This window comes from Ovis canadensis, chromosome 2 (genome assembly GCF_042477335.2).
Source record: "Ovis canadensis isolate MfBH-ARS-UI-01 breed Bighorn chromosome 2, ARS-UI_OviCan_v2, whole genome shotgun sequence".
NCBI lineage: Eukaryota > Metazoa > Chordata > Mammalia > Artiodactyla > Bovidae > Ovis > Ovis canadensis.
Window position 1 is genome coordinate 192,587,113 of NC_091246.1, and position 11,832 is coordinate 192,598,944.

The 11,832-nt window shown below is 43.6% G+C and overlaps 1 protein-coding gene across 1 annotated transcript; it reads right to left on the reverse strand.

Annotated features, from left to right (window-relative positions):
- Positions 1-2,105: 2,105 nt before the first annotated feature.
- On the reverse strand, positions 2,106-2,240 carry LOC138434698 (thymosin beta-4-like). Its single transcript, XM_069579467.1, has one exon. The coding sequence runs from the start codon at positions 2,238-2,240 to the stop codon at positions 2,106-2,108; it is 135 nt and encodes a 44-aa protein (XP_069435568.1).
- Positions 2,241-11,832: the final 9,592 nt, after the last annotated feature.

The following is an 11,832-nucleotide window of genomic DNA, read 5'->3' on the forward strand; positions in this document are numbered from 1 at the left end:
GAATTGCCCAACAGAAACAGAATGTGAGGCACATATATAATTGAAAATTTTATAGAAGTTACATTAAAAAAAGAGAAACATTCAATTCTAATAAAATATTTTATTTAACTTATCAAGTAATGACTAAACTTATTATTAATGTGCTAATTAATTCTTCATCTTTAGTCTTAGAAATCTGATGTGTATTTCACACTGACAGCATCTCTTCATATGGACCGACCACACTGTGAGTGCTCACTGGACACATGGCCATGGTAATCGTGGTGGACAGTGCGGGTCTGGAGCCTCTTTGGAATTCTGTCTGAGAAGCCTAGGAGATTTATGACCCTCTGCAACCAGGATCCCATAAACGCCGTTCTCTCTGGCTTTCCTCCTGGGCTGCATGGTCAGTTAGCTCTCTTTCACTGCTGTCACAAAGTCAAATCCACAAGATGTGAGTGACCGCCCTGAATTTATTTCTCAGAGGATTTGCAGCTCCTACAAGGTAAAAGACCAGAGGAACTGGAGCTCCAACCACAGAGGAGATAAAAAAGTATCCAAAGACCCCTCAGACCACAGATTTTTGCCAACAGACAATTTTCCATATCCCAGTAATGGCTCCATGGAAGCCAAAAATTGGAAACACTTTGTTTTCACAATTGGGCTTCCTTGATGGCTCAGATGGTAAAGAATCTGCCTGCAATGCAGGAGACTTGGGTTCAATCCCTAGGTTGGGAAGATCCCCTGAAGATGGGAATGGCTACTCACTCCAGTGTTCTTGCTGGAGAATCCCATGGACAGAGGAGCCTGGTGGGCTACAGTTTGTAGGGTCACAAAGAGTTGGACTGAGAGACTAACACTTTCAGTTTCATTTTATTTTCACAATGACATTGATTATCTCAAAAAGCTAACACCCGAATGAGTATCTTTACCATCCTCTTGAGATGGAAAAAACAGTGCTTTTGAAATGACATTCCAGTATGAATCCTCTGGTTCTGAAGAAAGTGAACCTTTTTACAGTCAAAGAAGGTGCCAGGAATTTGAATTTTGAACTTGACTGCTGAGGAATAAAGATCAGAATTTCAACTTGGAATGTGCTAAATCCACCAATGTCTCTCAGCATTTGCTGTGGCCACTTTGTTTTTACACATTTAAATCTTCCTTCCCCAATTTTACCTGTGTTCTGCTAAATGATCATATTCAGAGCCTGACTTAGAAATAAATGTAATGGTTAACAACTGGCCCTTGAGTCAGTAGAATTTTTTCTTTCTTCTTGTAGTGGGATGATCATGGCAGGATATTTCCTCATGGCCAGGAAATAGATAAACATGTTTCCCCATGTGTAAGGAGAGAAGTAATCATAGTTCTTGTTTCCTAAATTTTCATGAGGGTTAAAAAAAAATACACATGATGCATTTAGCACAGTGACTGCCCATGTCAAGCTAAACAAATGTTGGCTGCTATTAACATCTCTTGAGCACTTGTGTCTAACTGGTTGACCACCTGTAGGTTGATGTAAATCTACTTCTTGGTATATGGAACTGGTTGATTCCTAAGTAAAAATCTTGACATCCTGACAATTTGATTCTGTCTCATTTGTATGAAGGTGAATCAGCCCAAGGTTCACCAGGTGTTGCCACCTATTAATATTTTTTCTCCCTATTTTCTTTGTCTTCCTTTTTCTTCTCTTCACTATTATCTTCTCAGTTTCTCGCCCCCCCCCCTTTTTGAAACATTTTAAAGCTTTTTATTTGTGTTAAAAATATGTGCATTGCAGTATTGAAAACATTGTAACAAAAAGGAAATGACACCCTAAACTGCACTTCACAGCCCACAGGACATCTTGGACCAGTTTGCTTTTTAATCTAGAGTTCACAGTCGTCCTACCCAACTCCTTTCTTCACCAACAATTTTTTTCCTTCCAGTCAGACAGGCAGATGAAAGAGGCAGGCTGTGGCCTACACATTGTTAGCAGTTCTCCTTTCTTTTATGTGTAAAAGGATGGCACAGTCATGTAAACTTGATCTGACCTCTTTGTCTCTTAACAAAGCTAAACAGCTAAAAGAAGTAAAAGAAGAAGGCATTGCTTGTGGAATGTGCAGCGCATACTGGCAGCACATGCTTCATTACGACTTGCCTGCTTTCTTCTCCCGTTCAATAGTTTCTTTTGAAGGCAGTGGATTTTTCTCTTGCGTTTCTGTTTTCTTCAATTTCGATTTATCGGACTTCTCAATCTCAGCCACATTGGGTTTGTCAGACATGGTTGCAGAGGGAGCAGAGTGAGCTGCGAAGGAGAGAAATACGGTCTGCGATGGCTGATGAGTGCTCTCTTTCTCCCTTTCTCTTGGTTATTTTCAGCTGTGACTTAGGGATATTGGTACCCTCAGTGGGCACTGCCTCACCTGCCAGGGCAAGTGCTGCAGATGACTCTTAAACTCTGCCTTTGCATGTTTTTTTTTTTTTTTTGGCTTGTTTCTTTTCTTGTAGATGATGGCCATGCAGTAATCCTGAGATGAGAGCTGAAACCTTCAATTGGCTCAGAGTGGGTTTTCCAGAAATAGTCTTTGATGATGTGCTAGATGATGATAATTGAAGGCAGGAACATTCTATTTATAAATTTCTTGCAGGGCTCACCTACCCCCTCATCTTGGCCTGGCCCCAGCCTCTTTGTGAAGCTGTATAATACTCCTCCACAGGGACACCTGTGGCAGATGTGATGCTGTGACAGGACAATGGAGTGGCTGCTCTGGGAAGAAACACAGGGGGAAGGGCCATCCAGGAGTGTTGTCTCAGTGAGACCATGGGTAATTAGGAGGCTGGCAGGGGTCACAGGTAGCAGAACTGGGGATACTGAGGTCCAGTGAGGATTGAAAGATCAAAGCCAAGGATGCAGGTGAGACTCAAAGGCCAAATGTCAGGCTGCAACCAGGTGTGCGAGAGCCCTAGGAATCAGAAGTCAAGGGGAACCAGTGGTCAAAAGTCAGGGGTGTAACTAGAGATCAACACTTCATCAGCTGTTTCCTTAGACAGGTGGCCTCCATCATGTTTCCTGCTGGGCAAGATGCTGATCATGCATGAGACAGATCAGGGCATGGAGGTGGGTGGAGGTATTGGACTGAGTGGATCGAGTGAAGGCAGATTTGGGCATTTTGGTGAAAGAATTGGTGTTAGATGTCATTACAGGCTGAATGTTTGTGTCTCCCCCAAAATTCATATGTTGAAGCCCTAAGCCCTCATTGTGATTACATTTGAAGATAAGGTCTTTATGGAGGTAATAAGTGTCCTTATAAGAAGAGAAAGACCTCTCCTTCTCTTTCTCCTCTTTGTCAACATATAGCCCAGAGGCAGCCAACTACAAGTTAAGGACAGGGCTCTCACCAGATCCCATCATGCTGGTGTTCTGATCTCAGACTTCAGGGCTCCAGAGCCACGAGAAACACATTTTTTGCTGTTTATAAGTCATCCAGTCTATGATATTTTGTTATGAAAGCCATAGCCCTAGGCTAAAATAGATGTAAGGTTTGGTTTTGAGGGTGTGTAGAGAAGGGAAAGAGTGTGCCCTTGGAGACACAGGCAGTGAGGGCCAGCTGTCACAGGGTTCCAGTCAAGACTGGCATCTCCAGGAAAGGGATGTAGAAAGCAAGGTGGGGTCCCAGCGCCAAAGATATTTGGGAGACCACCAAAGGCAAAACAAATACTTTCCCCAAAGCAACTGAGTTTCCTTGGGACACAAGATCCAAATAGCAAGAAAACTTGGGCCAATCACTGAGGCTGGTCACATCTCTTTAAACTTGAACTGCAGAGCCTGAGTGGGAAGGGAAAGAAGGGGAGGATAAAGTATACCCAGATACAGAGAAAGTAGAGTACAGAGGTTGAGAGTGAGCAAGGACTGACAGCTAAAATTTTGTTCTGTTGAAGAGAGAAGCATGTAGAAAGGATGTAAGAGAGAGAGAAGCCCAGATCTGTGGATGGCTGGACCCTTCCCTTCATCCAGGTTTTGTTCAAATATCTGTTGATCATTGTTTGATAAAATATAATATCTGACTGTGTATATGTGTATCTATATATAATACATATATATGTATATATACACACATAATGTACAGATGTATATATGTGTAGATACACATGTAATATATATACTGCTGCTAAGTTGCTTCAGTCGTGTCCAACTCTGTGTGACCCCATAGATGGCAGCCCGCCAGGCTCCCCTGTCGCTGGGATTCTCCAGGCAAGAATACTGGAGTGGGTTGCCATTTCCTTCCCCAGTGCATGAAAGTGAAAAGTGAAAGTGAATTCGCTCTGTCGTGTCTGACTCTTAGCGACCCCACGGACTGCAGCCCATCAGGCTCCTCCATCCATGGGATTTTCCAGGCAAGAGTACTGGAGTGGGGTGCCATTGCCTTCTCTGAATATATATACAGATTTATTGATTGATATGTGCATATATATTTCCCCATCAGGAGGCCTATGGTCTGTGCTCAGGCAACAGTGTAGTCAGTGGATTAATCCCCATATGGAGGCAGAACCTGGCTAATAGTATCTGTTGGGATCTACAAGGCTGGAATCTGTTACTTCTTAAAGGACAGAGGACAGACTTTGTATTCTCAGAAACCACATGTTCACTGGCTGCGCTCCTGAAAGTCTGGGCTGGAGACGGTGTTGGGAGGGCCTGAATCTCCGTGCAGAGGGCATCTGTGTGCACATGTATGGGACCCAGTGTTCACAGGCCACCCCAAGCCCATCTTTTCTCCCATAGATTGAGGGGGATTCTTTGGTTTGGAATGTCTCTACCTGGTCATAGGGTGCCACCTTCTCTGGGATTCTCCTCTCTGTGTGTGTAGGCCACCCTTCCACTCTTGTTCCTTGTCCTATCTCTGATAATGCGGAAGCTGAGTAGGACCCTGTGGGGCTCCTGTGTATGGAAGCTTTTCAAGCAGGTGCTAATCAGGGAAAGGAGGGGATGCAGAGGATAGGGAGGAGCAGTCAAGATAAAATAGTACGGGCTAGGGGCAGGGTCCTAGTTCCATCTCAAGCAGTACATATAACAGTATCTTTGAGGTTTTTTTTTTTTTAATAGAACTAAAACCACTGACAAAAGGAAGATGTTAGCATTCTTCATTCCAGAGAAGGTCACAGTTTGATCAATTTGAAAACCACAGGCCCTGCAAACACCCTGATCCTTATTAGCAACCCTGCCCTTGAACCACCCTATAAAACTATAGGATTCAAGAACTGCCAGAGTCCAGCTCCAGCAGCCAGGGATTCAACCTGAAGGGAGGAATGGTGTCGGCGAGTAACGAGACAGCCTTTCAGTTTTGTTGGATTGCCTATTTATTTCAAGTTTAAGATTTTCTTTATACTTTTACAAAAGCATTAGGTCAGAGGTTTGACATTTTCAGTTCCCCCTCACCCAGACTTATTATCTCCATAAGTCATTGTTGCTCTTCAAACAGAGGTCTTGCTTCAGGAATTCTCTTGGAATCAGCTTTACCATCTATTATCTACTTCTTATGTGTCCTATACTTAACTTGTGATTACATTGTAACTCATGCTACATTCCTCAGTTTATTTCTTATCTTTCTAAATCCTGTTTGTCCCTAACATCCTGAGCTCACTATCTCTTAAAAAGTTTTCTAGTTATAGTATCTCTAAAATTCCTAACCTCTATAAGCTATAGTAAAATATGCTAACATTACAACATTCCTTAAATCTTCAACTTCTAACTATTTGAATTATTTCTAAGCCCTAAATTCAGTAAATTCCTTTGCTATAAACATTTTCTTCACAAATAGGCTTCAGATAGCAATCCCTCCCATGGTCTCAAGCTGCGGCCTATGTGCTCAGCCTGGAACACTCTTTTGTAAAAGTTCTTGAACAAATGTCAATGACTAACTTTATGAATTATTTTCTGAGCACAGCTGCAGAAGGCTTTGTGCCTTCTCATGCTCCTTTCAAGAACAATAAGCACCTTAACATTCCTTTTCAGTCAACTCAGCCAAGGAAAGGAAAAAACAAGTCAGAATCAAAAGGCCTAACTCCTTCATCCCGGGTCCATGCCTGTGGGACAAAGGGGGGGGGGGGTTGGGGCCGTGCCTCCATTTTGTCAGTAATGCCTAACGCGGCTCCTGACAATGAACTATAGGTTCATCCTATAAAACTCCTTACCAAGTCTTCCTGGGTTGGGACACAGTTTTTTAGGGCAGGAGCCTGCTGTGTTCCTCTTTGCCTGGCAAAGTAATAAAACTATTCTTTTCTACTTCACCCAAAACTCTTGAGTTTTGACTGGGCACCAGTGCAGAGAAACTGAATTTTTGGCCTCAGTACTTCAGAGCTGGTTTATTGTGAGCCTACCATGCACTGGCCACTGTTCTGAGCATGCTATGTGTATTGGAGTATTTAATCCTTATTGCCACTCAAGAGGCAGCATCTTTCCACTCAGCAGAACCCGGGGGCAGGGAGGTACAATGCCTTGCTGGAGTTTGTGTAGGTAGCCTATCCCATGCTCTTGGGACAGGCAGGATAAAGAAGCAGCATGGACCACCACCCCTGTTGCTCAGCCCTTCCTGCCACTTCTCATTTCTTCTTTGCTCTCTGCCTCAGTTTATAGGGATCAGGGATCTGCCTTTAGCCCAAGTGGCTGCAGGGGTGATGATGAAGGGAGCAAAGCAGAGATCATCAAGTAGGATGATCTCTTGATGATCAAGTAGGATGATCCCTTGGCTTTGAAGGAAAGGAGAGAGGTGAGGCCACACTAACTTCTTAATTTCTCTGGAGTCATAAATAGAAACCACAAGGAGGCATCGTCTTATGGCTCAAGTTGGAAAAACCTTAGTTGACCTGTGTATGTGTATGTGTGTGCACATGCATTAATCCTTTCCACTAACAAACACAGGGCTGGGAGAGCCAGACTCTGCTAAAGTGTGGAGGAGCTCATAGGCACTAGCATCAGCAAGGAACTTTTGTCCATTTTGGGAAACAGGATTTGAGTTTGAACCCAGCTTGACCCTGTACCTGTTGTGGGAATGTGGACAGTGACTTAAGCACTCTAAAATTTCATTTTCTTATCTGGGAAATGACAATGGATACAACCTAGAGATGCTTGGAAGACCAGTTGATCTGTGGATGTAGAGCTTGGAGCCTCATCCTAGTGGGTGGCAGGTGTTCACAGTAGGCATCTGTCATATCTGCCAGCCCAACATCCATTGCCTTGTCTATCAGTTCAGTTCAGTTCAGTCACTCAGTTGTGTCCGACTCTTTGTGGCCCCATGAACTGCAGCATGCCAGGCCTCCCTGTCCATCACCAACCCCCAGAGTTTACCCAAACTCATGTCCATTGAGTTGGTGATGCCATCCAACTGTCTCATCCTCTGTCATCCCCTTCTCCTACTGCTGTAAATCTTTCCCACCATCAGGGTCTTTTCCAATGAGTCAACTCTTCGCATGAGGTGGCCAAGTATTGGAATTTCAGATTCCACATCAGTCCTTCCAATGAACACCCAGGACTGGTCTCCTTTAGGATGGACTGGTTGGATCTCTTTACAATCCAAGGGACTCTCAAGAATCTTCTCCAACACCCCAGTTCAAAAGAATCAGTCCTTCAGTGTTCAGTTTTCTTGATAGTCCACTCTCACATCCATACATGAGCACTGGAAAAACCATAGCCTTGACGAGACAGACATTTGTTGACAAAGCAATGTCTCTGCTTTTTAATATGCTATCTAGGTTGGTCAAACTTTTCTTCCAAGGAGTAGGCGTCTTTTAATTTCATGGCTGTAATCACCATCTGCAGTAATTTGAAGCCCCCCAAAATAAAGTCTGACACTGTTTCCACTGTTTCCCCATCTATTTCCCATGAAGTGAAGGGATCAAATGCTATGATCTTAATTTTCTGAATACTGAGCTTTAAGCCAACTTTTTCACTTTCCTCTTTCACTTTCATCAAGAGGCTCTTTAGTTCTTCTTCACTTTCTGCCATAAGGGTGGTGTCATCTGCATATCTGAGGTTATTGATATATCTCCCGGCAATCTTGATTCCAGCCTGTGCTTTTTCCAGCCAGGCATTTCTCATGATATACTCTGCATAGAAGTTAAATAAGCAGGGTGACAATATACAGCCTTGGTGTACTCCTTTCCCTATTTGGAACCAGTCTGTTGTTCCATGTCCAGTTCTAACTGTTGCTTCCTGGCCTTCATACAGATTTCTCAGGAGGCAGGTCAGGTGGTCTGGTATTCGCATCTCCTGAATAATTCTCCATAGTTCATTGTGATCCACACAGTCAAAGGCTTTGGCAAGGTCAATAAAGCAGAAATAGATATTGTCCTGGAACTCTCTTGCTTTTTTGATGATCCAGAAGACGTTGGCAATTTGATCTCTGGTTCCTCTGTCTTTTCTAGAATCACCTTGAACATCTGGAAGTTCACAGTTCATGTATTGCTGAAGCTGGCTTGGAGAATTTTGAGCATTACTTTACCAGCGTGTGAGATGAATGCAATTGTGCGGTACTTTGAGCATTCTTTGGCATTGTCTTTCTTTGGGATTGGAAGGAAAAATGATCTTTTCCAGTCCTGTGGCCACTGCTGAGCTTTCCAAATTTGCTGGCATATTGAGTGCAGCACTTTCATAGCATTATCTTTTAGGATTTGAAATAGCTCAACTGGAATTCCATCACCTCCACTCGCTTTGTTCATAGTGATGCTTCCTAAGGCCCACTTGACTTCACATTCTGGGATGTCTGGCTCTAGGTGAGTGTTCACACCATCGTGATTACCTGTGTCATGAAGACCTTTTTTGTACAGTTCTTCTCTCTATTCTTGCCCTTTATTCTTAATATCTTCTGCTTCTGTTAGGTCCCTACCATTTCTGTCCTTTATTGAGCCCATCTTTGCATGAAATGTTCCCTTCGTATCTCTAATTTTCTTGAAGAGATCTCTAGTCTTTCCCATTCTATTGTTTTCCTCGATTTCTTTGCACTGATCACTGAGGAATGCTTTCTTATCTCTCCTTGCTATTCTTTGGAACTCAGCATTCAAATGGATATATCTTTCCATTTTTCCTTTGCCTTTCACTTCTTTTCTTTTCACAGCTATTTGTAAGGCCTCCTCAGACAGCTATTTTGTTTTTTGCGTTTCTTTTCCATGGGGATGGTCTTGATCCCTGTCTCCTGTACAGTGTCACAAACCTCCATCCATAGTTCATCAGGCACTCTATCCTCAGATCTAACCCCTTATATCTATTTCTCACTCCCACTGTATAATCATAAGGGATTTGATTTAGGTCATACCTGAATGGTCTAGTGTTTTTCCCCACTTTCTTCAACTTAGGTCTGAATTTAGCAATAAAGCGTTCATGATCTGAGCCACAGTCAGGTCCTGGTCTTGTTTTTGCTGACTGTATGGAGTTTGTCCATCTTTGGCTGCAAAGAATATAATCAATCTGATTTTGGCAATGTCCATGTGTAGAGTCTTTTCTTGTGTTGTTGGAAGAGGGTGTTTGCTATGACCAGTGCATTCTCTTGGCAAAACTCTATTAGCCTTTGCCCTGTTTCATTCTGTACTCCAAGGTTAAATTTGCCTGTTACTCCAGGTGTTTCTTGACTTTCTACTTTTGCATTCCAGTCCCCTATAATAAAAAGGACATCTTTTTAGGTGTTAGTTTTAGAAGATCATGTAGGTCTTTGTAGAACCTTTCAACTTCAGCTTCTTTAGTGTTACTTGTCAGGGCATAGACTTGGATTACCATGATACTGTATGGTTTGCCTTGGAAACGAACAGAAATCATTCTGTCATTTTGGAGATTGCATCCAAGACAGCATTTCACACTTTTTTGTTGACGACTATGGCTACTCCATTTCTTCTAAGGGATTCTTGCCCACAGTAGTAGCTATAATGGTCTTCTGAGTTGAATTCACCCATTCTAGTCCATTTTAGTTTGCTGATTCCTAGAATGTTGACGTTCACTCTTGCCATCTCCTGTTTGACCACTTCCACTTTGCCTTGATTCATGGACCTAACATTCCAGGTTCCTATGCAATATTGCTCTTTACAGTATTGGACCTTGCTTCTATCACCAGTCATATCCACAACTGGGTGTTGTTTTTGCTTTGGCTCCTTCCCTTCATTCTTTCTGGGGTTATTTCTCCACTGATCTCCAGTAGCAGATTGGGCACCTATCGACCTGGGGAGTTCATCTTTTTGCCTTTTGATACTGTTCATGGGGTTCTCAAGGCAAGAATACTGAGGTGGTTTGCCATTCCCTTCTCCAGTGGACCACATTCTGTCAGACCTCTCCACCATGTCCTGTCCATCTTGGGAGGCCCCCCCATGGCATGGCTTAATTTCGTTGAGTTAGACAAGGCTGTGGTCCCTGTGATCAGATTGGCTAGTTTTCTGTGATTGTGGTTTCAGTCTGTCTGCCCTCTGATGCCCTCTCTTAGTGCCTACCGTCTTACTTGGGTTTCTCTTACCTTGGACGTAGGGTATCTCTTCATGGCTGCCCCAGCAAAGCGCAGTGCCACTCCTGACTTTGGATGTGGTATATCCCTTCACAGCTCTCGCTTCTAACCTTGAACGTGGGGTATCTCCTTGTGGCTGCTCCTGTGCTGCGCAGCCACTGCTCCTTGTCTATACTCCATCCAAATCCCCCTTTCGAATTCCTGTTCCCTTGCCCTCTGGCTCACAGGTGGGTGAGTGACCCTGGTCTCGACAATCAGGGTCACAGAATTTGGTCCAGGACTGGGAATGAGACACAATGCACGACAAATAGAACTAAATTCTGAAACTTTTGTGGGAATGACTTGGACAGAGAAGACTTGGTTATGAGCTGCTGGTGGCTGTCTGGGACCCACGTAAATAGAGCTTGCCTGAGGATAAAGCTGACATGTGAGAGAAGAGTATCCATTCAGAAAGAGACACAACCTGATGGCATCCTCAGGCCCAGGATCCAGCTGTGCTGCAGTAAGATGTGCCCTTGCATTTCCTGGGAACATGAGCCAACAAACTCCCATTTACTAGCTCAGCTACTCGCAGCAAAAACTGTGGCAGTCCAGTCAGTGTTCAGAACTATTGAAGGGGAAAGGCGTGCTCAGAGTCCTTTCCCCACACCCTGCCCTCTGCATCTCTTCCATATGGTTATTCTTGAGTTATATCCTTTCATATAAACCAGTAATCTAGTAAATGAAATGTTTCTCTGAGTTCTGTGAGCTGCTCTAGAAAATTAATTGAACTCAAGGAGAGGATCATTGGAACCTCTAACCTAAAACCTGCTGGTGAGAAGCACAGGTGACAACCTGGGCTTGTGATTGGTATCTGAGGTAGAGGGAACAGTCATGTAGGTATGTGCATACATGGATACTCAATTGTGTCCAACCAACCTCTTTGCAACCCCATGGACTGTAGCCCTCTGTCCATGGGATTTTCCCAGTAAGAATACTGGAGTGGGTTAACCATTTCCTCCTCCAGAGGATCTTACTAACCCAGGAATCAAACCCACGTCTAAGTCTCCTGCATTGTCAGGTGGATTTTTTACCACTGTGCCACTTGGGCAGCCTCAGTCTTGTAGGACTGAGCACTTATTCTGTGGGATCTGATGCCATCACCAGGTATACCATATCAGAACTGAGTTGAATTGTAGGAGACCATGCTGGTGCTGGACTATTTCTTGTTGGAGTGAAAAAGTCCATACACACATATTGGAATTGGGTGCAGAACCCTTGGTAGCCAAGCTTGGTATGTTAAATGAAGCATCTCAGTCCAGTCTCAGTGTAATGTGCTCGGTTGCTCAGTCATGTATGACTCTGACACCATGGACTAGATAGCCCACCAATCTCCTCTGTTCATGGAATTTTCCTGGCA

What these genes read in the sequence shown, in the direction of transcription:
- LOC138434698 (XM_069579467.1), bottom strand. Translation starts at nt 2,240, where the DNA reads ATGTCTGACAAACCCAATGTGGCTGAGATTGAGAAGTCCGATAAATCG.